The 27,474-nt window shown below is 37.7% G+C and overlaps 1 protein-coding gene across 1 annotated transcript in view; it reads left to right on the forward strand.

Annotated features, from left to right (window-relative positions):
• The first annotated feature begins 2,003 nt into the window (after nucleotides 1-2,003).
• LOC139121411 (unconventional myosin-IXb-like) overlaps nucleotides 2,004-27,474 on the forward strand; it is a 77,177-nt gene continuing 51,706 nt past the window's right edge. Inside the window, 2 exon segments of the mRNA XM_070686249.1 lie at nucleotides 2,004-2,157; nucleotides 11,048-11,997. Of these exon segments, the coding sequence (XP_070542350.1) occupies nucleotides 11,098-11,997 (900 nt within the window). The 5' untranslated portion in view covers nucleotides 2,004-2,157; nucleotides 11,048-11,097.

Raw genomic sequence — 27,474 nt, forward strand, 5'->3', positions numbered from 1 at the left:
AATGCAACATTGTACTCTCAGGCAGACATGAACATTTCGCACTTTTGAAGTTTCGTTTAGGGGGAGAGGGTTCTGATCTAAACGAAGGAATTTCGTTTCTTGAACTTCTGCGACAATCTGAGACGGTCCCTAACATGTTTCCACTCAATCAGGACAAAGATTCAGTCTCGCCATTATGTTAGACTAATTGTTGTCAAGCATATATCCTGTTAGCTGTGGGTCCATAGCTGTGGTGTTTTCAGACGGGATTCCTGCCTTTTACGGACTGGTTTTGTGGTGGCGGGGTTAAAATCGTAAAAAGTCAAAACCAGCCCGTAAACTTGGAAGGCAGGAATCCCGTCCGAAAACACCACAGCTATGGACCCACAGCTAATATCCTGTATAGACACATTATTATCTTGGCAGCTTTTCTCTGTAAAATTACCAAATCTGTTTCCTTTAAGTTGCTTTATACTCACCAGTGTGCATTTCAAAGCTTTTAGAAACTCTGAAAGAGTTAAAACATACATATATATAATGTGCTCAAATTTCGTGGAAAAGCTCAATTATGCAATGCACACAACACACCATCATTTCCATTGTGCCCAAAGAGGGCGCTTCACTTCACCAACAAGCGGAAAGTGGATGATCGAATGCATCCTGAATGCATTTATATGATGATCTTTGTAGTTAAATGACTGATTTTCTGTTTTTTCAGACAAGTTGCATTGTAATTTTAAAACATTCACAGTTATGTAGATTTGTTTTACTTGCAACGTTGTTGAAATAAATAAATTTATCTTTTTCAATAAAAAAAGTGGATGTCTTGTGACAGAGCTGTGATATAGGTAATCTGTTTACAAGTCAAATGGTTGTTTATTAGTAGTAGTAGTAGTAGTAGTAGCAATGAGAATCATTATGTACAAGCACACGGTACTATACTACCTTGCGTTGCTTGTTACTTGTTAAGTATAAATAATGTAAAAAACCTTAATGACTCACCGTACAGTGGTGGAAACAACGGCACTATTGACAGTAAAGTGATCAAACCCTTCTGACAAGTACAATTATAAAACATACTCAGAGCTGGCTATTTATGATACGTCTTGAGTAAGAGTGCTTTTGCATATGTTTATACTGATCAACAACACCAGAGATTCAACAACAACGATTTTAAATAGGATTCTTTCTCCAATCTCTGTGGCTAAGACCTCTCTCTCTCTCTCTCTCTCTCTCTCTCTCTCTCTCTCTCTCTCTCTCTCTCTCTCTCTCCATTCAATCACTGACAACAATGGCAGTATCTGTGTAAGGGTTGATGTCAGCAAAATTTTAGATTTATAGCAAACCATATTTTGTACATTAAAATTTTAATACAAATGTCTTATCATGGAATTTTAAATTACTTCTCTCAATTAAAATTTACAGAGCAGAGTTTAATGATTTTCAAAATTCATGAACTGGTAATTTAATGTTTGTTGCCTTTTCTTTTGTGAACTAATTTGCCAACTTAAAAACTTAAAGTTATGATGTCATTACCTTGGGTCAATACAGATATGCATTGTACATATTGTCACAGTCCCTCTATCCATATAGAGGGACTGTGATATTGTACATATTGTAGTGTGAATGGGTTGCGCCCCTCTTGCTTCACAGTGAGTACATAAACCCCGGCTATCACAACAATATTCTTGTCCAGCACGTTGCCATACACTGATACATGTATCTTTGAAACCTATCATTCAATAACCTGTTAATTCAAAAGTTTAGGCGGCATTCCCAAATTGAAAAAAAAATTACGTTATCTTAATTTGTGACGTAAAATACAACCAGCACTACCAAGAATGGTTCAAGTGTGGATAATCTTGTACTACTCACTACTGGAAACAAAGCACCAAATCATGAACAGCGCCCCGAGCGGATTACTTTCGGAAACCACTGTTATGTAAATGTATTCAAATCAGTGACAGCTACTGTGATAAGTCACTTCCGGTATTTCGGTTCAGGGAGACAGCTACAGTCGCGAACAGAATTCTAGCGAGCTGACTGGCCTATTCCTGACGCAGAGAGAGTGACAGAATCCAACTCGACGAAGGCCGGACAAGTTCAATTTCCTCGTTGTAGAGGAATTTTTGGAAAATAGCCGAGTACGGGACCATAGACATGTAGAGCAAGAATAAGGTAACGTAGAATTCGTTCTGGAAAGATCTTCTTTAGGGGCCCTATCTGTCACGGCAAAGTTTGTTTGCGAGGTCCCCGGCCGGGGCCGTTCACCAGTGACTTTTGAAGTTATTGCAAGACGATGGGATAGGGTGTAGCTCGAATTACTAATAGACTGGGAAATGCGTCGGTGGATGTATGCAGGCAACCAATGACACAATTGGCCGTTCGAGTTTACAAGAGCGGTTTGAACAAGCAAATGTTAGTCTCGACACGATAATAACGTAGAACTTGAAGACAATATCGAGACGATATGATAGCATGGACAAGGTAAAAGGGCGCTGCATCAGTGACTATATATGTGTGACTGTCCGATAGTGACTCGACGTCGTTGTAAACAGTGCAAGCCCTGTCATTCACGTATGTCACAATAGGGTCGGTAGCGTGTTCCGACTACAGTCTGGCGGACACTTTCTATATCCCCCATATTTGTCGATTGCTAAAGAATGGGTCTTTTTCCCGATATTGTCTGAAGTGCCCAGAAAAGTTGGGCATGAGTAACGTGATTCAAATTGAATGAAGGTTTAGTGTGGGTTGTCGCTTGGGATTGAAGGGGGCGGCCGGCGCCGGAGGGGGGGGAGTTTCTCCCCTCTTATGCGATCAACTTCCATGATATTCGTGCAAGACGTTCAAGTTAGACAGCTGATTTCAGCTTTGTCGACAAAGCGCTGGGCAATCGTAATCGATTTTCCCCACAACGCCACGCGCATCTGTTAAAAGGACGTGTCTTTATCTGTTGTGTTCAAAATTATTTAGAGTGTAAACAAATAGATAATTTGCCTCGGGTTTTGGGATGGAGATCGAGCGAACGGAATCGATGAATGAACGTACAACGTCCTTCCCTGCTATATAATTCCGATCGACGTGAAGCTGGGATAGCTTCCTCGGGGGCACGAGTTCCGTATCCGACATGTACGCGTACAATGACATGACTCACCCGGTCGCCTGATTCTTTTTACCTCCAACCCCAGTGCAAGCTCAGTGTTTTTAGAACCATAATTGAAAAAAGGAGCCGTATCACATATTATTTGCCGTCAATATTGAAAATGTCAACACATAGTGTGAATATGATCAGTTTTTTTCCTTCTGTCAAAGGAATATGTAAACAATTCATCACTACAAAACTGACGACCTATATCTACCCAATACTAAATTTAATTTCCCACAGTCCAAAATACACGTCATGGCCGGGCGTTGACTTTGTTTGCCCCTCTTAAAATTGCGGTCAAGTTGTATTCACATTGAATGTTTGACCATACTGCGATGGCTCCGATAATGTCAAGGTTTCTGGCCAGACACTGGAACGGCGTTGATTCTGACCAAATTGAATGCGTTTGCTCCTTGTAAAGGACACTATTCAAACCTGTAGGTAACAAGATAGGTGATACGGTTATTATGTGTTTTAGTACTGAGGGATATCAGTTTTCATGTCAGCTTTATAGAACAGTTAATGTCACAGAATTGTGGGGGGAAAGATTTAGCCAGCTATATACGAAACATTTTAACTCATAGAAAATAGAGGGAGATAAACTCATTGTTATATGATGTACAATCTCCCTAAAAACAGCTGAAAGCGTTGAGTGCAATATATTCCCTGTAGAGGAACACTGTGGATCAACAATGCCATCAACTTGTATTGGCCCTTATCTGTTTCCTAGTTACACTGGGATTGTAGCTCTGTGTCAAATGCAAAAGGATAGTTCATGTATCAAAAGCCTAGTAGCTGCATTATCATGGCTGAATTATGGAATATTTGAAACATTAATAGTTCACTCTATATAGATGTGCATGCCAATGTTGTCAGCAGTCAGTCTCTAATGTGATGGTGTCGATGTCTACATGATGCACACACTCAGAGCAGACAAATGCCAGTGGGACAGTACAGAACATATGCCAACAGTATTGTTCTTTAGGCTAAAACTGGTAGTTCCACATATCCAAATTTTTATAGTGTGATTGCTTCAACTCTCGAATGGTAAATGCTCATCGTCCTTTTTGATTTCCTCATTGGTTCTAAAACCAAAGGTCTGTATTCAGGTGAAAATGATAGCATATCAAAAGCCTCGACCCAATAGATGCAGGTATTGTACACACAGACAAGGAATGTGTCGACAATATTGACACACACTGTATCCTTGAAGAGGACTAATGAATGATCTCATCCGCATCGCCAAGGATTTAGACCTATTAGTTTTTCAAGTCTTAATAATGGGCAAGCTGGTCTTGAGGCAGACATATTTGTTTTCCGATTTGTTGTTCTGCAGATTTTATACAAGTCAAGCCCCCACCTATCTCCGGTGCAAACATAATCAAACCCTGATCCGCTATATTTTTTGTAACCATATTTAGCATGGGTGTTGACAGAATTATCGTCTGTTATAAATAGGATTATGAGTGATAGTGCATTAAGTATACAAAATATATATACATGTATTATTCAAATGAGATAGTTTAAGTGTTTGTTAGATGATGGCCATTCAACAAAATAGTGTGAATCAAGACTTCATTTGCATAAACAGTTATCCTGCTCAAGCCCACATGTAGTTGTGTCATTTAGCGTATTGATGTCCTGGCAGAGTCCCTGACCCAGTGTTTCCTATTCCTAATATTCAAATTTAGCCTCATCAGCTGGCAAAACCGAGTTTTTACTGTATCAGAGAATGTAGTGACAAGCCTTGAGCCAGATAAAATCATTATTACCTACTGTATATTAGAATCTCTAGCTTGCAGCATCTGTAAAGTAGAAAACAATGAAGTTCAGAGAGTATAATATGACTTGAACTCTTTCAACTCATTCTCTGCTCAGAGGTTAGCCATCTTTGTCATTGTAAAAGATATAGGGCTACACAGAAAATCTGGTGTAAATAGGGTTAAAACATTGTAGTTTGAGAAAGATTATATTTGACGCATAATTGTAATTACTGCTGCCACAGGAACTGTCTTCCTTGCTTCATAAAAAAATAACGCTTTCAAATAGACGTGTCGTTACATGGCTGATTTTATCGTTCACTGACCTTGTATGGCAAAACAGGGCCACTGAGACAGTACAACGGCCCATACGTATAGAGAGACATATGTAGATAAGATTTACTCAAATTTATGGAAGCAGATATCATCTATCACATTTTCTACAGAAATGTCTTGATATGTTTTAGTAGTCTGAATAAGGAAATTAAAACACTACATAATCAATAAGTGTTCACGTCATAATATTCTGAATAGTATCGGATAAAAAGTTTATTTTTGGAAAGATCGTTTCGAAGTCCTGTCCATTATCGTATCTGATTTCCTTCTTAGTCTTCAACAGCCTGTAAAAAGGAAGTAATCTCTATCACCATGTTCTTAATATTTTCTTTTTAAATTCAACTTCTTGGTTGTTGTATAACATGCAGTTTAGCACTTCCTACTTCCATTTTCTCTCGAAGAAAGTAATAAAAACTTATTTTTATCACATACAAGGAAGTACATCATAGATTTATACTAGCAGTATATTACAAACTTGTTTCATTTCCTGGGTGAATTTTTCATTAGTGTTTTGAGGTCACAATTGTAAAAAATCATAAGAGGATGGTCATGTGCGATATGTCACAAATTAATAAAACTATTTGACCATGCACAGTCCTTCAACTCACTGAAGGGAGGGACTGTGTTAAAATGCTCTGAGGCATAATTTTGAAATCGCAAGGTAAAAATAAATCATTTTGATCTTTAATAGGGCAGTTTTTATATCAATGCAAATATAGTAAGCAATAAGAAATCAGATACACACAGCCATGTAGGGCATATTGCCTTCCCTCATGAAAGTAGGAGTCTAGTTTGAATTATCCTGTACACTTTTCGTAATGCTGTGAACACAGCAGCATGTTGAAATAGCAAAGGGGGAGGGGAGACATGTATTTGTGCTGTTGATGACTACAACTCCCTCTATAAAGTACAAAAGAAAACCTTTGATCAGTAGCCTGGATACAAAGGAGGACTTCTTCTCAGACATGAGTCACAGCCCAGAAATTGATCCTTCTGAGATGCTGATGTGTTGGAGGTCACGCAAGGTCATCATTTACCGCCCAGATCCCGGTGAATTTGTGAGAGTCGACTCGTCGACCCACTGTCTGGATTGCCGATGTATGGAACGCTGGTGACTGGGATACAGACAATTAACACGTAGCCTGTAGGTTTGAAACTTGAAATCATAACGTCACGCGACGCGACGAACAGGTATCATCGTGAATTGCAGAGTGAGTAATAATAGAAAAGCTTTCATATTTTAACTGATAGTGGCTATTATAATGTGTTTATAATTTGTGGGTAATAATTCAATCAGATCTCCTTATATTGTGCATGTCTTGAAAATGATGACAGGGATGTATGTCAAAAGCCGTGAACCTTGAACTACTACCTATCACTAATTATAGCTACAGTACATGTCTTAAAGAAACCCTTATTATGGCGTATTTTTGATCTCACCCAATCCCATGGTCAAAACCATGGCCACTCCACACACACACTTTGTCAAGGGTGTGAAATGGAATCTTTAAATCTGAGGTTAACGATCATCTTTCGTATTCTGTTCTCATTTTGCATTCTCCTTTAGGATAAATCAATCAATCTCAGTCCATTACATGTAAAACTGCCGCATCTTATTCCCAAACTGTTCATATGCCTCGAAATTACATGTATGCAATAATCGGTTTTGCATTTTCTCATACAACAAGCTTCATTGTATGTCAGAAGATGGTACTGGATATTTGTCAATTAGAATCCTAGGTACAAATCATCTTTGATCTGTACATGTATATGTATGTATGAAGCAGACAACGTAAGGAACCCAGTGCCATTCATAGGAAAGGTGAATAACCCTTGCCTGCTGCGGTCATGCATGTGTAGGTTACCTATAATACCCATGGGGGCTACACTACGTGCAGGTATGTCAAAAGGTTGGGCTGTGTATGTGTAAGTAGTTTGCACGTGTAGAAAGGAGAATCCCCGGCTTAGGATATGTGTAATTGATTAAACGCAATGTAAGTGGGTAGGATTTGGTCACAGGTAAAAAGTCAGCCAGGGTCAAATCTTCAGCACACATTGTATATGTCGTAGGAAGTGCACTTAATATTCTAGGCCAGGAAGTGTCGTCTGGCAGCACCGAGTGGAACTGGATACGTCTACCCTAAATATTGCAAGCTGTCTCTCCAGGGAAACTTGCCAATCACAGTTAAGACATGGAAGACAATTGCCTTCTGCCAGTCAAAAGGAAGAAAGAGGTTATTGTGAAGCTCGGCCAATTTAGTACGATTTGCAAACATGATTACGCATCTGTACATTCCCTGATAAGAACAGTAAATGGCTTCGTAGAGCTGTACTGTACAATACATGTATTCAAAAGAATTGCTTATTAGTGAGTAATGTTCAAGAGTGTGAATTTCCATGTACCTTGCTGTCTGAAGGTTCCAGCATCTATATATCCTGAAAAAGATCACAATTGTTGTGAAGATATCTTGTTTACTTTTACTCTGTCCAGAAAAATATTCAGTAATACGTTTTATTTAGATTCCAGTGTTCTTCATAATAGCATTCCATATACTCTTTGAATTGACCAGAATATTGTAGGACAACATGCTCACTTACACATTATCATGTGGTTAGATTCCTGCATGTATATTCGAATGTACATTTTATAGTTTCCGATGTCTGTAACAAGACTGCAATGCCATTTCTCCCATATGTTTGATGCATATTATGGGACTTACTTGAAGTGTCATTGGTTGGCCAGAAGACAGTTGTTCACATGCAAGTATTTCAAGCCCCGAAGTGTATGTCATACAGTGAGATCAACAGCTTGATAAGAAGTCTACTTTTAGTCTGCGATTCTACAATTACTTACCATTTATGAAAAAGAACATTTTCTGGTACTGTGACAATAGAACAAAATATTTGCCAGGAATTATCAATACATAATGAATATATATTGTAAGAATGGTGTACATATTTGTATTAAAGCCCCAGTGCTGCTAACTTTTGATGGTTTTTTCATTATTTTTATTTTATAAATCAATTGCAACTTCTTATTCTACTCCCCAAAGAATGTTGAAACACCCACTATTTAGCTTTTCAACTTAGCGTCTATATGTGTAAAATGCATGGTTATGGTTTACATTTGAATTCTAGTCCGGACCACCAGGAGTGAGTTTGCAACAATAACAATGCACTTTACAACCATAGGGGCTGAGTTGACAAGCTGGATACATTCTTTGGGGAGAAGAACAAGGAATTATGGTTAACATTCAAAATAAAAATGGTGAAATTATCATCAAAAGTTAGCAGCACTGGGGCTTTAATATCATAGACAAAAACCATTTAAATAAGACATAAGGGGGCAGTTATATTTGCATACACAATGTACACTCCTTTTATACACAGTACATTGATCAAATGTTTAGAAAAAAATGACTCACTTTGTTTGATAACAATGATTTAATTAATACATATTTATTTATTTTGATTTTGATTTTAGTCTTTGATACTTGAAGTCAGTTTTACTATGGTCAGAGATTGTTTGTCATTTGTTGTTGTTGTCGTGGCTAATCAGCCCAGTATGACTTTTGAGATCAAATATAAGCAAATGTAGAACTCTTCACTGTAAACAATCAAATGTATGTATTGAGGGACAGATAAAAGTAACTTTATGGTACATGTCAAAGTTTGTCCCTCTGTGAGACCATAGGGTCCCAAAAAACTAACCTTGTAGCTTTGGAGAGCATAGTGATTTCAGCATTTTGGCAAAAATACCCAAACAACAGACACACACATCTCAAGTGAAAGGCGGGGTCTGAATGTATAGTAGCATTCTCGCGAGCCAGAGCAATAATTTCCGCCCCCGCTGACCTACGCAAAAATCAATCTCGCAACGGGTAGCGCTGAGCTGTTGCCGTAAAGAGGCGCATGGTTTACGACGATGGTATAGTAGGTGAAAATTTTAAAGCTAGAATGGTTACGTAACTATATAAGCCACAAAAATTCTGACATGGTGGTTTGGTGACAGTTCTAAAACAGTCACTGGTATAGTACTGTTTTGTAAAGGAGTAAGATCCAGTGCAATTAATCATCGTCCATCTAAATATACACCTTAGGAAGTACAGTGCATATATTAAGTATGTGTTTACATGTATGTATAATTACCTGACTTTTAAAATAAGCCCTCCGTGTGATTACACTACAAACTACACAGCATTAACATTTGCATGAATTAACATTAACATGAATAGACCATTGACGTAAGTGAACATTTTTTGTGAAGTAAGCTCAGCAATTGAAATTTCTCTTTTCTGTAGAAGATTTCTGTGGAAATGTTTTGGTGGCGCTACATGTACCTGTTATTGTTTTCGTCTCAGAAAAAGCTTTTGTTATTTCTCTGAAAAACTTCATTGTGCAGCTATACTTGACATGTACCGGTACAGGGCTTGTGTTCAGTGGCCTTCGTAAGGATTTGTAAGCCTTTCCTTTGGCGGGGGTTGGGGGGGGGGGGCTGTAAATGAAAATTTTAATTTAGTCTTTCAATAACATTACAAGCTGTACAAGTCACCATTTTCAGAAATGGTGGTAAAAGCGTTATTATTTGTGATTAAAAAATGTTGCCAATTACAAATTGTTTGAAGATGTAATTATAAAAAACTGCTCTCTCTATAAATATGCCAAATTAAAATGATGTATTCATTTGAAAAATGAGAAAGTTTTATCGACATGCTGACATTTTGATATGTAGTTATATACCATGCTCACTGAAAATGAATTATTCTTGTAATTAAATACTTAAGCTCCCTTGTGAGCTGGCCTTTTTGTCAGAAGAATGAAAATGGAAACCAAAAATTGCCAAACTGTCTCTAACTATTGATGTAATAAATACACCTGTCGGGGTCTGATACCGTGACAAAGACCAATTTAATGAGGCGGCTGTCGTTGGCTATTGTTGGGAACAAAGAGCATTCTAAATGATTGATGAAGTTACCCTGTAAGTACTCTTACCTAGGGAAGTAGATTTTGATTGAGCTATTAATTCCTGCAAAATTGCCTGAGATTTTATGTGCAAATGTCGGGTTTGCCCCAGGTCTGTGTAGGAAGTCATTCAGTGCAGGCAAGCTGTCATTTGTCTTCCGATTCAGTCTCCAGCACAGGTGAAATATACAGGAGAGGGTGTCAGTTGTATGGGTACAGTGTATACGGAATGAGCTCAACCATGTGATTAATTGATTGTTGAGACCAGTGCTGTTTCTGTGAATCACTCACGGCGTGCCCAGAATGTTTGTCACGTTATCGATCGGGAAGAAATTTATAATCAGTTAAAAATTGAGTTTAAGATTAATCACGTCAGATATGAATTGTTGAATTGTGATTTTGTACATGTAAGCTGTGCCCAATCTTTTGCATTTTGGAAAAATTCATTCTTGCATGTACATGTAAATAAAGCTGTATACATGTATTCATGTCTACACACACACTCACACACACACAAACATATACATGTATATGGCACAAGCGTAAGTTGTAAATAATATATTGATTTATAAATATGAGACTGTAATAAAATTTTATAGACTGAAACAAGTCTGGTATGTGTTTTGTTCATATTGATTATAGCTTATCAGAGAGTTAGTCTGATAAAGCTGCAGACTTTGTATATGGATCAAGGTAATGTAGGTGTCACACGCTACGTGTAAGAGGATGACCCAAAGGGATGCAGTTTAGGGTCAATGACCCCAGGATACAGCACACATCAGTGATCGAAGTGTTATAAATAGTCTGAATCGTGTGCTGTACAAGACATGTATTGATTGTCATTTCTTCTGTTTTGCTCCGACAGGGCATTCTTTTTCCTTGTTTCCTGGTACATATGCAAATTTTGACAATTAAATGGAGAGGAACAATCAGCTCAATGACTCGTCCACCATGTTCTCCCAAGACATGCCGACCACTATCATGGAACGATACAACAGTGTGGAGGCCGGCACCTACCTGCTCAGAATTTACCCAGGCTCCTGTGCGCCAGATACCATATTCAGTATAACTGAAGCCACCAAGAACACTCGTACCAAGGAGGTGATTGAGCGAGTCGTGAAAAAACTCAGCCTAGACAACGTGAAGGATTACTACCTGGCAGAGGTGTGTCAGGAGTCGGGGCAAAATTGCATCGAGCGGAGGCTGGAGAATGAGGAGTATCCAGTAAGAGTTCAGCTTCTCTGGCCTAAGAGTCCCGAACAAGGTCCGGGCGATCCTACATATCTGCCGACGAAATACCGTTTCTTTCTGCGAAGTATGCATCAAGAGAACACAAACCAACCTCGTGCCTTTCACGGAACTCCTGCGCTGGACACGTTCATGAATGGATTCCAACCCAAGCTGGATCAGAAGGAGTATGATGACCTATGCAATCTTCCTGACCTGAGCGAAGATACACTCATGGACAGTATTATTTCGCGGTTCAAGCGCGAAAAGATTTACACCTACGTCGGCTCTATCCTGATCTCCGTGAACCCTTTCAAGTTCTTCCCCATCTATAATCCCAAATATGTGAACTTGTATCAGAACCGCAGGCTCGGAGAGCTACCGCCGCACATATTTGCCATAGCCGATGCGGCGTTTCACACCATGCTAAGCAAGAAAACTAATCAGTGTGTGGTGATATCGGGAGAGAGCGGATCTGGAAAGACGGAGGCTACTAATCTTCTCCTTCATCATCTGACTGCTCTGAGTCAAAAAGGTCACGCCAGCGGATTGGAACAGACTATTCTTGGTGCTGGGCCAGTATTAGAGGTAGGTTAAGGGTTGAGTGTAATATTCTGGATAACATTTGTAATTATGATTACAGTCCCTGCCCCTCAGATCCCTAGATTTGTCTTCTCACCCTTTGTTGTAAACTGATGTGATCCACTGTGTGTGCATGAAGTTAAATACCAGATACAATGGTTATCCCGTTGGCTATTGATAGCAAACTCCGGGTAGGACCAGAACCTCATCAAGGAAGCTTTCAATAATAAAATCACCAGGTATTGTTGTTGTTGTGTTGAAAAATGTAAAATAAACATCCATATTTGGGCAGTTATGATCTTTCAAGAATATTTACTGATAACAAGGTAAATCTTGAAAGCAAATGTTGATATTGGGAAATTCAAACTTTCCCTGTAACAGAGGAGAACCATGTTTTGGAAGTTTGAAAATGTTAGCACTGTTATTTTCATAAAACTGACCAACTTGTTTGAGAAAAGAACTTTAGGACAGTAAAGTGCAAAACGCATGGTTTATACATTACTCAACAAGAATGGGTCACTTAACATTTAGTCAAGTGCTGTACCTGTACATGTACATGTACACTAACCGACAGTTAGAGAAACTATAGTAAATTTATCAGTATATCTATTATTTCGGTTAAAAACAAATACTAATTCTTTATCCCAAAAGTATGTTGAAATCCAAAGTACAGCAGACCCAGCAGTGCGTGTATAACGTGTTGTGTCATGATTGACAAGTGAAGTCTTGTCCAGACTTAAATATGGTTATCAACTATAATATCAGATATTGCACACATAGACATGCAGGCCACATTGTACATGTATTGAGACATGGTGAACACTATACATTTCAACAAGATTTTTTAGTGGGCCAAACAAGAAATTTTTTGTTGCAAATAGAACCAAATAAATGAAGATTCATTAAAAGTTACAGCAAATGGAGCTTCTAATTTGATTAGGTAAAGTGATTTTCTGTTAAATATGAATAAATCTCATGAGGGCAGGAAAAATACACTTGACTTTGAAATGATCAATACTGTACTGTGAAGACAGCTGAATATTACAACCAAGGTTAAGTCATGTAGGAATTTTTGTGAAGTTATAATTATATGGAATGACACATATTTGGTGGCACTCGTATGATGTGTCAAAAACCCATGATGGATTGACTTGCCAGTGTTGTTGTAAAAATTGACACACGACAGCTACTTTGATATATTATATCAACCCAGCACCCCAAATGTGACACTTGCCTTATTAAATCGTGAGACCAATTTGCCCAGGATGTGGTAGAAAATGCATAAATCAAGCGCAAATTTATCAGTATGTCAGTTGCTTGGAGATTTCTTCAGCAACATGAATCAGAATGTCATGATGTTCAAGGAAAATTAAAGAGAAAAATCGGCACTTGTACCGTATTGCGATATTTCCTGAAGTGAAAATCAATCAGTTTACTGGGAAGCCATGCTTGAAATGCCAGGAGCCCTAGGGATTGCCCGGAACCACCGGAGCAAGCATTTCAAGTGTGTAGGTATTTCCTTGTCAGTCAGTGTAGCATTATGATGGAAATTATGCACTCATACATAATGCATTCTGCACTCTTCCTGTGGAATTTGCCATCATTTGTAGATCCAGACAGTTTCTAATGATTTGCTAGCCTGCCTTATCACTCAGTGTGTAATTCTGTGTGTTTTCTGCTAGGCATGGTTTGAATTTTGTGTTTCTTGCATTCTTTTTATGGCACCTTTTAGAGCAATCCATTTCTAGTGGGGCACTAAGATATTTTTATTATTTGTCTATCAGAAACAACAAGATTACTGTAACTATCAGTTCTACTACTAATAATAACAGTAATACATGCAGTACAGTAGTACACTATATTCACAAATTTGTATAAACATATCAAAAATTTCCCTAGAATGGTTTCTTTTTCATTATTTGTCATTTTCATGTGAGTGTCCGACAAATGTTAATATTTTATGTTTTTTTCATGAAGAAGAGAGACAGAAAAAACCCAAACAGGAGTAGAACAAATTTGCAATCGTGTACAGTCAAAAGAAAAGAGTCATGTGTCCTTGTGGTACATCTGATTCGGTTGCGTTGTACAATATCATGGATGGTAAAAGTCTCACAAACAAACATGTAATTTGTGTCTATTGACAAATGTGACAATGCCTCATGAAGCATGGTACCAGCATGGACACCCAAGCGTTGTTGATTGTAAAGTAAAAAATATCAACAATTCAGGCAGTCCTTTCAAGATACATCAAAATATGCACAAGACATTCTTGTAATTCCTTAAGCCTTTCACCTTTTCAGAAATTAATAATAATATCAAGTGATGAAACAAATGTTGTAGATTAACCTTGCAGCTGAAAGTAAATGTACTGTACATTGGTTTTACTGTTGTTGTATTTCCCGACTAGCAAATGAATGTACGGTGTGTAGATCATATTCCAATATCAGATCCAGCAGTGTCAAGTGCATACTTAGACCTCTTTTTTGCACATATTCAACAATATATACTGTCATTTCTGCGTTCCAACTATAAAGTTGGTAGAAATATTTCAGCATTAGTTGCTCTCAATTTCATGGCATGAGTACTCCAGTCAAGGCATATTACAGGAGTACATGTTCAATCACTCCATATTGTGTATAAAACTTTCCTCAATGAAATTTCAGTCATTCTCTTACCAAATCAAGAATAAATAATCAGGGGTCACTGTTTAAAGTTTGTACAAGAGAAACAAATTACCTAACATAAACTGATATTTGAAATTCCAATGGCTGCCATTCCTGTGTTAACTCTATGGGACAAAATGTAAATTTTTGATTTTTGAAAAACTGACACAGTAAAAAATTTTCTTACTCCTGCAACTTCAATAAAATGAACCCACATGAGTGGTAGATCAGAAAAGAATTGTAAAACTTCAAGAGTCCAAATATCTGTCCCCGAGGCGCATTCTACAAAAAGCAATGTATTGTGTCAGTTCCTGTTTGTTCTACGTTCACTTTGTTATGCTGTAGGGAAAATAAGTTCCACAATGAAATTCAGGAAACATTCCTTGTAAGGTGAAGGTTTTGTTTCCCAAGAATGTTGCCATTCTGATGATTATGATGTCTTTCCGGATAAAAAACACGTCATTCAATTATTATAGTGCTGTTTACTGATTCAAATGAAATACAACACCAGATTGTTGAGTGTATTATTGGAAAGTTTATTGATTTCAACCCTGTTTCCATTTGACTGAGTGATCATGCCTAGGCTACGTGATGAAAGCATATATGTTGTTTGAAACATTATACATGCACGTGCAGTGTCTAAATCCAGTGGGTGAAGATCATATTGCCATGTTACAACACTGATTTACGTGATCATCCTTTGATATTTTTTTCATTATTTCTATCAGCGCGGTCACGTTACACCAACATCATAATAAATGCAATGCTGCTCAAAACACTGAGCCTCACACACTCTGAACTCAAATATGCATCCCATAGATGCAAACCGATATCCTGGCAGTCCCTGTCAGATGTACATGTACATTTGACATAACATACTGTTAGTATATGAAATATGTCTTTGTCAAAATCACTGAATGAGTAACATATTGATTGTACACTTGTCATACAGAGTATGCATATCTGTAAAGCTGTCTGCACTCTGATCTCTGCATGCAGGGTTATTGATTGAATATTTCAGCCAACAAAACTTGATTATAAAATTTCTAATGCAAATTTCAGGAAAAAAGTTGCTTTTGAATGCCTTAAAATTAAGTGTAGTACATGCTCATGGCTAGTAAGTGATGTATTTATTTTTGCATTTTTTGATCAAGGTTTCATCCAAAGTAAGAAAAACACCCAATAATTGAATAAAATAATAATTTGCACATTCTTTTGTCATGAAGATATTTTATCTTGGGTAGTTACTAATATGAATAGATTACTTGAAGAACAGAGTTGTGGCCCACCCCTCAAAATCGTCTTTTGGAGAAGCCTGAGTATAAAGGAGAGAAAGAATTGATGCAGATACAATTTACAATGGTGCTTGAATATAAATATATTTTTAGGACTCTTCTATTAGGCAACCCCTCTTGACAGACTTGTCACCAAGTGTACCTCTACTTGTACATGTAATTGATGACCAAACCTTCCTGACAAACAAATTTGTGTATTTTATAGCCTGACGTACAGCCAGTGAGTGACTTTGTACTGTTTAAGCTGAATTTTATACTCACATTTCAATCATATCGCCTACTCCTTAAATATGAAATACATAATGTTATTATTATGAATTCAGGAAATTTGGTATTATGTGCCCAATACAAAGTTACAGATAAAATTAGCCCAAGTTATTCCAGTGTTGAAGGATATTTGTGTTTATTATGCAGTTTGTTCAATGGAAAAGAACATTGGGCGGGAACATCATAACATTGTGTGACGTTGTCCGACTTATTCATGTACATGTTATTGTATTAATGCATAATGTGTCCCTAGAGTTCAAACGTCAGAGTTCAAAAGTTCAATTCTCACCCCCACCCCATTAAAAAACAGAGGGAGATTAATACATTTTATTTGTTTGTGGCTTTTCGCATAAAGGAGTTCACTCCACTTTTGCCCATGGATCAGCATAGTCATTTGAATAAAAGTTTATCGTATCTCTCCTGTCAAACATTTGTGGGCGTACCATTAAAAAAGTACCAACGACCCATGTAGCCTTGAATTGCATATCTGAAAAGGGAAATGTCCTAAATCCATGTATTTCAATAAAAATAGTTAAATTTCTTCCGACATTCCCCTCTGTGAAAATGTGTTTATCAAGAAGAGCCTTATGCCCCCGATTTCCTGTACTAACCCATCAGTTAGACCACACCTTTGCCAGAACTAATGAAATTGTAGTGGATGACCGATAATAGGGTATACAAGTACCATTTTATACTTCAGGGGGAGGAGGGGATGAGGGTGTAGACCAAGTTAGTGAGTATGTTTGCGTGACCTGTCTGTACAGCATCTGATACATGCCCATGTGTACAAAGTATATTTGATCATGCATTTGTGGCCGAAGTTTCTACCTTTGAAAAATTTCATTTATTTACCAAATGTGCCCATAAATGGACTTGTTTCAATGATTTTTCATTGAAGTTTTATTTATGTTGACTGGTAGTTAAGTTTTAATGTGTGCTTCATGCAATTTACCAGTATTATTAGCTTCCAGGACCAAGTGTATAGGATCAGTGGGTTTCTGTTGTGTGTGTGTCTGTACATACATGTATGCATGCATGTATGTATGCATGTATGTATGTACAATGTATATCAACAAAAGTGCTATGAACCCTGTGAAAAAACACTAAATTACAGCATTGATGCAAAAAAAGGTGGAAGTGATTTTCATTCTTTCTGCATGAGATCAATAGTTATTTGCAATGTAGCGTACAATTGAGGTGTGTTCAACTGACCAATGGGTACTGTACAACTTGACATCATGATTAGCCAGGAATTGCATTCCATAACCGTACTTTTGTCCGGCAGTTCTGCTTAGAACACTGACGAACACAGTCTTGTTGTTCTGATCACCAGGCTGCATCAATTTGAAGAACAGAAAATACCAATTACACAAGCAGTATGTGTCACCCATAGTCTGGCTAATTCTCAAATGCCAGTGTAATCGGATTTCAGTTTCTCTGGGGAGTGTGTAATTCCAACGTAAACTCTTGACATTATACTGTATATCAAAAGAATTGAATGAAGAGAAAAAAAGATCACATGTGCGGATAATGTCGACAGATGAAAAATACATTTAGCAAACTTTGAAATGAATGCCAATGTGAGCGTGTGTATGATTGAAATCCCCCTCGTATGAATGAAATCCCCCTCGTCCATTAGTGATTGAATTTTCTGCTTGACTGAAGTTGAAAAACAGAAAATATTCCTCACAAATGCACATCATGATTGGAATAGATTTTTAAAAACCAGGAAGTTGATTGTTGTGGTGCTTTCTTTATCAGGCATACTTGTTACTGTTGATGATTGAAATTTATAGTTTGTGGGGGCTGTGGTTTTTCCTTTGTCGGGAGTGGAATCTGTGCACGCAGAGGATGAGGGGTAGCCAGGACAAACCATCAAAGCTGCCATCCAGACATGACAAACAGACTTCATTGCCGTCATTCAACTTGTCATAATTTCAAATGGAGTCTGAAAAAATGCATGTGGTTTTCCGAAGTCCTTGGATTTGGAATGGAAGAAAAGTTGGAGAGGATGTACAATTGCAAAATATCAGACTGAAACGTTATACCGGTAGAAACCACTGCAATTTATCGTTAAAAGGGCCGGGATATTTTTGTAAAATTGACTTGAAATAGCAGCATGTAAACTCAAAATTGCAACAATCATCCAAGATTTTCAGCTGGGCAAGTGCCAGGAAAAGGCTTCTTTCCAGCAGGGCCGATTCCATATAATGTGTTATGGTACACTATAGTACACAATGTAACTTTAAAATGTCCTGCCCACCTAAACAGAGCATTAGGATAATTTCAGTAGTAAGTATGGATTGTCCCTGGTACAGCATTCTCACCAGCTTATCATGTATCAATAATGATATGAAATCGCTGGGTTATTTTTAGCAGATGATATTTTCCAGCTATTTCTAGTGTGCATTGTGTTTACAAGAATGCACAATCAATATTTCTTGGTATCAGACTCTTGTTATCTGTCAAATAAATAATACCCGTACTCCTTAATAATATTGATGCTGTTCAATGTATACAATCAAATGTGATCTTTTGATGATCAATTGTTAATTTCCCTTTTTTGGACTGAAAAAGGGTCTTGAAATGACAAATACAAGCAACTTGTGCCTTTGGCAACCCTCTTCTTAAAAACATTGGTATAGTGACTATCACGGTGTTTGTGAAAATGCAAGTCCAGGTAAATTTTTGACATTGCTGTATCAGTGAGAAAATGATACACTGGTCAATGTTGTTTGTAAAATTGATGCATATTGCAATGAAAAATGAATGGATAATGAGTTAGAAGAGAAATGCTCTTGTATTTTGACTGAGTTACTCATCACATACTGTCTAACTTTCAATCTTGTATTTTGACTGAGTTACTCATCACATACTGTCTAACTTTCAATCTCAAGAAAATTGTCTCAGTTTTATTTTCAAGAAAGACATAAATCTAACTAAAATATGGCCTGTCTGATACAACACAGTAAAACATTAAAAGTGCTGAAAAGCATTTCTGAGGCATTCTATGCTGTTACTGAACCCTCATTTGAAAAGTGAATTTATCAATAAATATAGAAACTGGCAGAAAATGTGAATTTCAAGAAAAATGTTTATTGTAGATTGGTTTCTTCTAGATTGCAAAATATGATGTTTTCTTCTTGAGAAGAGATGAATATCAGTGAAATAGATACAGTGAATGTTAGTTTGTCTTTGTCTTTGTTTGCTGTACTTTCATGTGAAAAAGCTGACCTCCTGATTACTTGATTCAGAGGCAGTGAGTTGTGACTCAAAGGTCATGCATGTGTGTTTTCAGTTGCAGACAGAAGGCTATTGTAACAGTCTAAGTTAGGTTTGTTCCTCTGGCCCCATTTTTGGTCATCTGATCAGAGCAGTAACCTACGGTATGTTTTGAGTTGTGGGCAAAGTACTGCTAGATTTTGAAATGTGTTTTTGGTCACAGTTCAGGTTAAGTTGTGTGTCGGAGTACCATGCATTTCTCAGTATTCAGTGACCAATTTAGCTGTTCAATTGTGTTGTATCGTAGTGTTTGAACAATCTATAAAATCACAGGCTGTATCTCTGTGCTGAAGCCACATTAGCTGTATCTTGTTATATTTTTTTCCAGTCGTAAAATAAAATCTCCTTCCATCCTCAAAATCATGACAAAGTGCCCAGTGTTCAGCTTGTCAAGACAGCATGTCAACTGTTAGTAAGTAATGCCCAGTATCATCAATTGGCAACTGAATTCTAGTCCAGCATAGAATATATTTGTCAACAATAACATTACATATCGCACTCAATACATTATGTTGTCTGGCAAATTCTTAATAATTTATACAACTTTGGGGAGAATCAGGAAATATTATAATTGCGGTTTCGAACAAAGATGAAAATTTAAAATTAAAGCTAAACATGCCCTCATGCAAGATAGAAGGTGTAATGAAGTTCTATTCTGTGGGGTGCTGGGAGTCCCAGATAACCAGTAAACTGAAGCAATGGAAAAAGGAACAATACACATGTTAAAGCAGTGAGTCATCTGACGTAGACTAGTTGATGAATTATGCTTTGTTGGTTCAAGGCTACTGAATACTTGGGTCTCTGTGTACCCTATACAATAATGATGTTGGTCTTAGCAATGATACGTGTACGGTGTGGTTCAGCTGTATTGAAGTATGACAGCATCCATCATTGAAATCCCCGTAATTCTTAGTATTGGCAGCTACATTGCAGATCTGGATCAGAAAGAAGAATCCCATTTTGATTGTGCATTTAGACTATTTATATGCATAGTAAATATGTGTATATATGAATATGGATTAACTTTGTTTTCAGTGGCAACTTTTGGAGAACTTTTTGGGAATTCTTAATTTATTGTACAAAAATATTAAAATGGAAAGCTTCCTTTTATTAATCTCTCACTATCGCTGTGCATTTGGATTCAACTCAGAACAATACCAAGACACATAAAGAAAATGGTGTATCTAAGAAAAGGGTGGTAGTGAAGTTAGATGTGCGCAGTACCTGTACTTCAAGGCATATGCTTTGGTACAATCATGCAGGACTGTTGCAACAGACAAAAATGTCAATTGCTTTTCCCGTGTGACTTGGTGCGATAAACCCCACACAAAGAGCGAAATGTGCACTCTCAAAATTCAATCTAATCTGACATAACCAGTCAGCACTGATTTTTCATCAAACTAAAATTCTATAAATGGTTATAAGACATATTTCTTGTGTATGTGTGTGGGCACAGAGTGAATTTCCACAAAGTCTGACGCTTTCGCAGACACCAATATAAATAATACGACAGTTAGGTCACGATGACTGCGTGAATCCAGCTGGAATGCCTGCTGAGCTCTGCCGACATTTGACATTTGTATGAAGTGCCAGGGTGTATCAGTGTCAACATGTACTACATCAGTAAGGCATAAGGAATGCTGTTTTCCCAATTTACGATATGCATTACATGTCAGCCTGGTCAAGTAGAAATGTCCACATCCGTGCTTATTTACAAAGTTTTACATGTACACAAATAGGAGATATGCCATGTGATCCCTTCCAAGTGGAAACCGATGTTAGAAGTGTGAACAACATCAATATGATATTATTATTAAGTGACTGAGTTATTTCAGGTAGAATGCACCTTGTGGACAGATATTTGGATGCGCAAATCTTTTTAATAATTTTCTTATCCACTGGTTTTTTGGGCTCATTTTGAACCTGTTAAAGTCTTGACGGTTTCACTGCCTTGTTTCTGTGAGAATCGAAAATGTAATTTTTCTCCACAGCAAACACAGAGATAGTGACCAAATGTCAGTAACCTTAGGTAATGTGTTTCCCTGGTACATTTGCACAGTGGTCCCCAATTTCATTCTCAATTTTGAAAGACAGTGGGTCAAAGCTAGCTTGAAGAAAGTTTGAGCAAAAGTTTCAGTCCATCATTTTCGGGGCACCATCACTTTATGGCCATGATTTTGAAATACACAGAGCACAGGAAGATTTCTGCAGGCAAAGATTTTATGTGAAATACAGTTCAGAGGTCAAACAGACCAGAAGGAAATTCATTCACTCATGAAGTGTGAGTGACTTATAGCTAGAAAGTCATGATGCTAATACAGCACTCACATTTGTGTGTGTATCATATTCCTTCTTGAAGTTCAAGGTTGGGGTTAGTTTTTTAGTGTGAAGTTCTTGCAGATTGGCATGGAAGTCAGTACTTCGCATAATTTTGAAAAAGTTGATGATGTCAACACTGGTTCAATGACACCAGTGCTTGTATCAAGTTTAACATCAGTTGGCATTTGGTTTGTGCCTTTTTAGCAGAAAACATCATATTCACCCAATAAAAGACAGAAAAGACAGTTCATTGTGTGATGATTCAATGTACGTATGAATACTATGATCATGCACATGGAGGATTTGCAATTGTCTGCAGTAAAATACGTATATAAACAACATTGAAACTCAAACACCAGTAGTTCATCTTTTTACTGATGGTGACATTCTGCTGTTGCATCTGATGAATGGATTGAGTCAAGTGGAGACATGATCGCCTTCCGTTGAACTTATTGTTTGCCATTGCAGAACAAAAACAATCTTGAAAATGTTGGAGGCTAACCCAGGCGGAGAGTTGTAAAAGGGGCATCATCTGCGTGTAAATTTTGATTCATTCTGAGTATTTGCATTGACGTGAAAGCCAACAAAACCAGCACAGCTTGTCGAGGTGATTCTTTGAAAATGATGAGGTCAGTTGATGAACTAGTTTCCTCCCCAGCCAGACGTCATGTCCATTGCCAATCCAGATGTCAAAGGTCAAGAAGCGTACAAGTTTTTGCTCTGACTGAAGAAATATCTGTGATGCGCAATGTGTGATTCCCAAGGTTTGACACACAGCAGTGAATACTAATGTCCTCATCATTGGAGGGTGTGAACAGGACAAACAAACCTGAATACACCATAACACAGTCATAGCTCCATTGATTTCAATTGACTCCCCTTGATACTGTAGACATGGACATGTTTCTGAATGAGTCATGTTATTCCCATTAATTTTCTACTGCCTAGCTGCGCACTCATGATCTTACAAATTCCATGTATGGCCTCATCCCCCCCCCCTACGTAATTCAACATTTCCATGTTTTCTTTACAAGTCTAGCCAAGCAGTGACCTCAGTGCCCCTTTTTATATACAATGCTGAATACCAAAATGTGGTGATTGTCCGAGTCTGGTACGCTGAAAGGTCACAAAGTTTGATACAGCATGTATGTCTTCAGGTCAGAAACTGGTAACTTTCCCTCAACACTGCTGCCCTCAGAGAAGGCCCCTGTGGGAAGTACTCATGTAAACTCAGTGTACTGCCCATGCCTAGCCATTATTTTTATAGAATTTTCTTTCAGACTGGTGCAATGACTTCCCATGGTATTATATCATCTAAAACAATATTTGATTTAAAGTTCAGCATTTTCATAATCCGTCCAGTTCTCGGTCACGTATTCCCTGTGATTGTAGGAGTGAGATCCAAAATCATTCTGTATTTTAGGAATGACATTCAAAAATGCTGTAACTAAATCACATAACATAGTACATGTATGTTGCTAGAACATGTACATGTACTGCATGTGGTGTGTTTATGTTCACACAGACATCCCATCTCACCTGTAAATTTCAAAGAGTTGAACCATTACCTCATAGATTTCATAGGGACAATGAGACTACACTCTGTCGGGATATGCACAAGGGACAGACATAAAAAAACAAAACGGACAGGAAACCCCGAACATCGATATAAAGCCCACAAAAGCTGTCTGGCTTGTTCTATAAACATAGGTTGACAGTTAAAAAAATATAGACCAAAAGTTATAGGTGAAGTGTTGAATGCGGCACAGAATGTGTAGACTTGCTGTGACTAATGAGTGTCATAAACACATTCATGTGGTCAAGATGATGCTTAATGCAAGAAAAGTTACTGCAAATGAAAACAAGAAAACAGATTTCTGTAAAAGAAAAAAAATCAGGATTCAATAGGAAATGGACTTCCAGATATTGAGATGTGTAAATCTTAGATCAGGTCAAGGGGCTCGATTGACTGTTTATTGCACCAAAATAATTGCAGACTGTGGCATGGGAACAAAGTTCATAATTACCGAAGACGACTGTACAGGATCTGTCAACACAACAGTGCATTACTGTTGCATGTGTCTCATTTTGCTCTGATAATATTAGTCTTACTGTTTTCCTCTGAGGCTGGTCTTTCCTTCCTTTTCTGTCCAGCCACCACCTCATTGGCAGTGCTGCCGTATTAGTCTCAATAAGGTCAGAAATTTCACACCACAAGCCTACAGTGGAAGTGGTTTGTAGGTCACATATATATTATACAGGCTGTATTTATGAAGTGAAAGTCCGCTGACTTGAACTAAATATCAGCAGGTTGCCATTAATCACCATTGTACCAATTGTGGTCGCCGCAGTGTGGTGTACAATACAGGGAGTGGGAGGTTACGGCCGAGACCTGCACTTACTGAATTTTTTCTTTGGCCCAACCTTGAAAGAAAATACCCAGGAAGAAGATTAACTATGTATATTGTCACATAGAATTTGTTCTGGAGATTATTCATACAGGAGTTGTTGCAGATTCAGATGTACAGTTGCACAAGAGCTCAGAAAAGAAAAGGAAAAGTGTTGGGTGTCTGCAATTCAGCTTGCGCACTCTTCTCTCTTAACTCTCTTGTCAACTCACACCAACCAAACTTGTAAATGTTGTTGGTACATGTACGACCACAGGTTAAAAAATATACTGTACAGTCTGTGAAGAAATCTTACATTTGTACAAACCTTTCTGTTATTGAAAGAGTTCTTAGAATGAACTCTTACTATCAAAAAGTAAATGGCAGATATAATTTATAAAACAGCAGCAGTAAAGAATTTTTCTGTCTGCTAAACAATTGTGCTGAATTAGTATTTTTCACCCAGCTCTACCAGAGTCTTTCCAGTTTCCAGTATTGAGATCATGGCAGTGGTATTTGCTATGATGTGTCCATGTAATTGTTAAGTCAGCAAATTCCAACATTCCATACAAGTATCTATAGCATTGGGATTTGCCTGCGACTTATGAATATGATCATTAACATTAGCTAACAATCAAATAGCAGAAGAAGATTACATGGCCACAAAACAAAAATATCTTTCCTTATTGACCCAGGAATATTAAATGCTCACAGCTTCTATATCACACAAAGTAATTTTATGGAAACCTTTTGATGTCTGGTCTTAAGGAGTGTGTGTGATTTACAACATAATTGACATATCTGCTTTAATATTTGTACTTCCTATCGTACTTAAACAAATTCTTTATTTGATTTCTCTAATAAATAATCAGCAAACATGTTTTTCCTTCCTAATAAAGCTGTGATACAGTGCATAGTAAATTGAAACAGGCGATGAACAGGAATCACTTAACTGTTTTATAAAGATGTCGTGTGATTTATTAAAGTGTGGCTTTACTTTACCTGTGTCTTTTGAGAACACATTCATACTACGCCACTCCTCCCAATTGTACCTGAGACAGGAAGTAAACTGTACCTATTGTATTCAGGCATTGGGAGTGCAGTGTGATTCATAGACCTGGTGAGTCTGCATGTACATGCGTAATGTGCAGAGCATTGCCTCCAGGGGAAGTCACACCTTGATTTTCTCATGTGTCCCTATGATGTCATGTGTTACATAATGCCCACTTTTACACATAGGTGTGTTTCTAAAGATCGTTGACATTTCCACCCACCAATGCTATTGTCTAGCAACCTATTAAAATTTGTTCACCCCTTTTGTTTTCTTTTGTCTGCCAGAGTTCAACTTCTCCATATTGTAAAACATGATGTATTGCCTTCAACTTCAAATAGGCAGTAGAAGTGAGATACCTGGTGAAAAGCAGACACAAAACAACCTTTGAAGAGCACTCTTTGTTAACAGCATCTAGAATCTCAACCCAAGGGGTTCTTATAGCCTGAGATCCCAGTTCTGAGGATCTGTCATTACACCTGTTTTCTGTCTATCTCATTATAAAGGAAAGAATTTATCAGAAAACTGTACCTGAGATTGGGCAAGGCGAATTGATAGGTGTTTATTAGTCCCCACGGACACCGTCCGGGGGGACTTATAGGTTTGGTCATGTCCGTGCGTGCGTGCGTGCGTGCGTCCGTCCGTCCGTTCACGCAGATATCTCTGAGATGCCTGGAGCGATTTCATTCAAACTTGATACAAAGATTACTTCATATGGCATACAGATGCACGTCAATTGTTTTTGTGATACGATCCAATATGGCCGCCAGGCGGCCATTTTATTATGATTTTTTCATGTACAGAGCCATAACTCAGGCATGTTCCAATCGATTTTATTCAAAGTTGGTATAAGGACATTGACCAATGTCATACAGATGCACGTCAATTTGTTTTGTGATACGATCCAATATGGCCGCCAGGCGGCCATTTTATTACGATTTTTTCATGTACAGAGCCATTACTCAGGCATGTTTCGACCGATTTTATTCAGAGTTGGTACAAGGACATTGACCAATGTCATAGATATGCACATCAATTTGTTTTGTGATACGATCCAATATGGCCGCCAGGCGGCCATTTTATTACGATTTTTTCATGTACAGAGCCATTACTCAGGCATGTTTTGACTGATTTTATTCAGAGTTGGTACAAGGACATTGACCAATGTCATAGATATGCATGTCAATTTGTTTTGTGATACGATCCAATATGGCTGCCAGGCGGCCATTTTATTACAATTTTTTCATGTACAGAGCCATAACTCAGGCACGTTTCAACCGATTTTATTCAAAGTTGGTACAAGCTTATTGACAAATGTCATAGCTGTGCACGTCAATTTGTTTTGTGATATGATCCAATATGGCTGCCAGGCGGCCATTTTATTACGATTTTTCATGTACAGAGCCATAACTCAGGCATATCTCAACCGATTTTATTCAAAGTTGGTACAAGGACATTGACCTATGTCATACATATGCACGTCAATCTGTTTTGTGATACGATCCAATATGGCCGCCAGGCGGCCATTTTATTACGATTTTTTCATGTACAGAGCCATTTCTCAGGCATATCCGCATGTTTTGACCAATTTTATTCAAAGTTGGTACAAGGACATCGACCAATGTCATAGCTATGCACATCAATTTGTTTTGTGATGCGATCCAATATGGCCGCTGTGCGACCATTTTGTTACGATTTTTTTCATGTCCTGAACCATAACTCATACATGTATCAAGCGAATTCATTCAAAAGTATTTTTATCACAGACCTAATGAAGAGGACTCTATCCTCTTTGAGGACCTGTAATCAAAGTACCGATTAACAAGTGGGGACTGTGTCATCAACGATGACTGTCAAGACTAATAAGCATTACATGTATAATGGCTAAAAATTTTCAGATCAAGATTTAGGAAATTGTACCATCTCATACTTGTATAAAATCATTGAATATTGCCTGTTGTGGCAAAACATTTTGACTTTCTCTCTTGAACTTCTATATTTGTCTGGTCAAGCCATAAGAAACACAATACATTTACAATAATAATAATAGTGTTACACTAAAACTAATATTTAATTCGGACTGGGTCAAACGTTACAGCCCTTTAAGCCTATAAGTCATGTGTGATTTTTTTCTCCTTGTACTTATTTTGGAGTAACTTTTATAAAGTAGTCATGTTCGTATTGTAATTGTCATTGCTAGTGTTAAGCAAAATGAAAAT

The sequence above is a fragment of the Ptychodera flava genome, chromosome 21, assembly GCF_041260155.1.
Source record: "Ptychodera flava strain L36383 chromosome 21, AS_Pfla_20210202, whole genome shotgun sequence".
Taxonomy (NCBI): domain Eukaryota; kingdom Metazoa; phylum Hemichordata; class Enteropneusta; family Ptychoderidae; genus Ptychodera; species Ptychodera flava.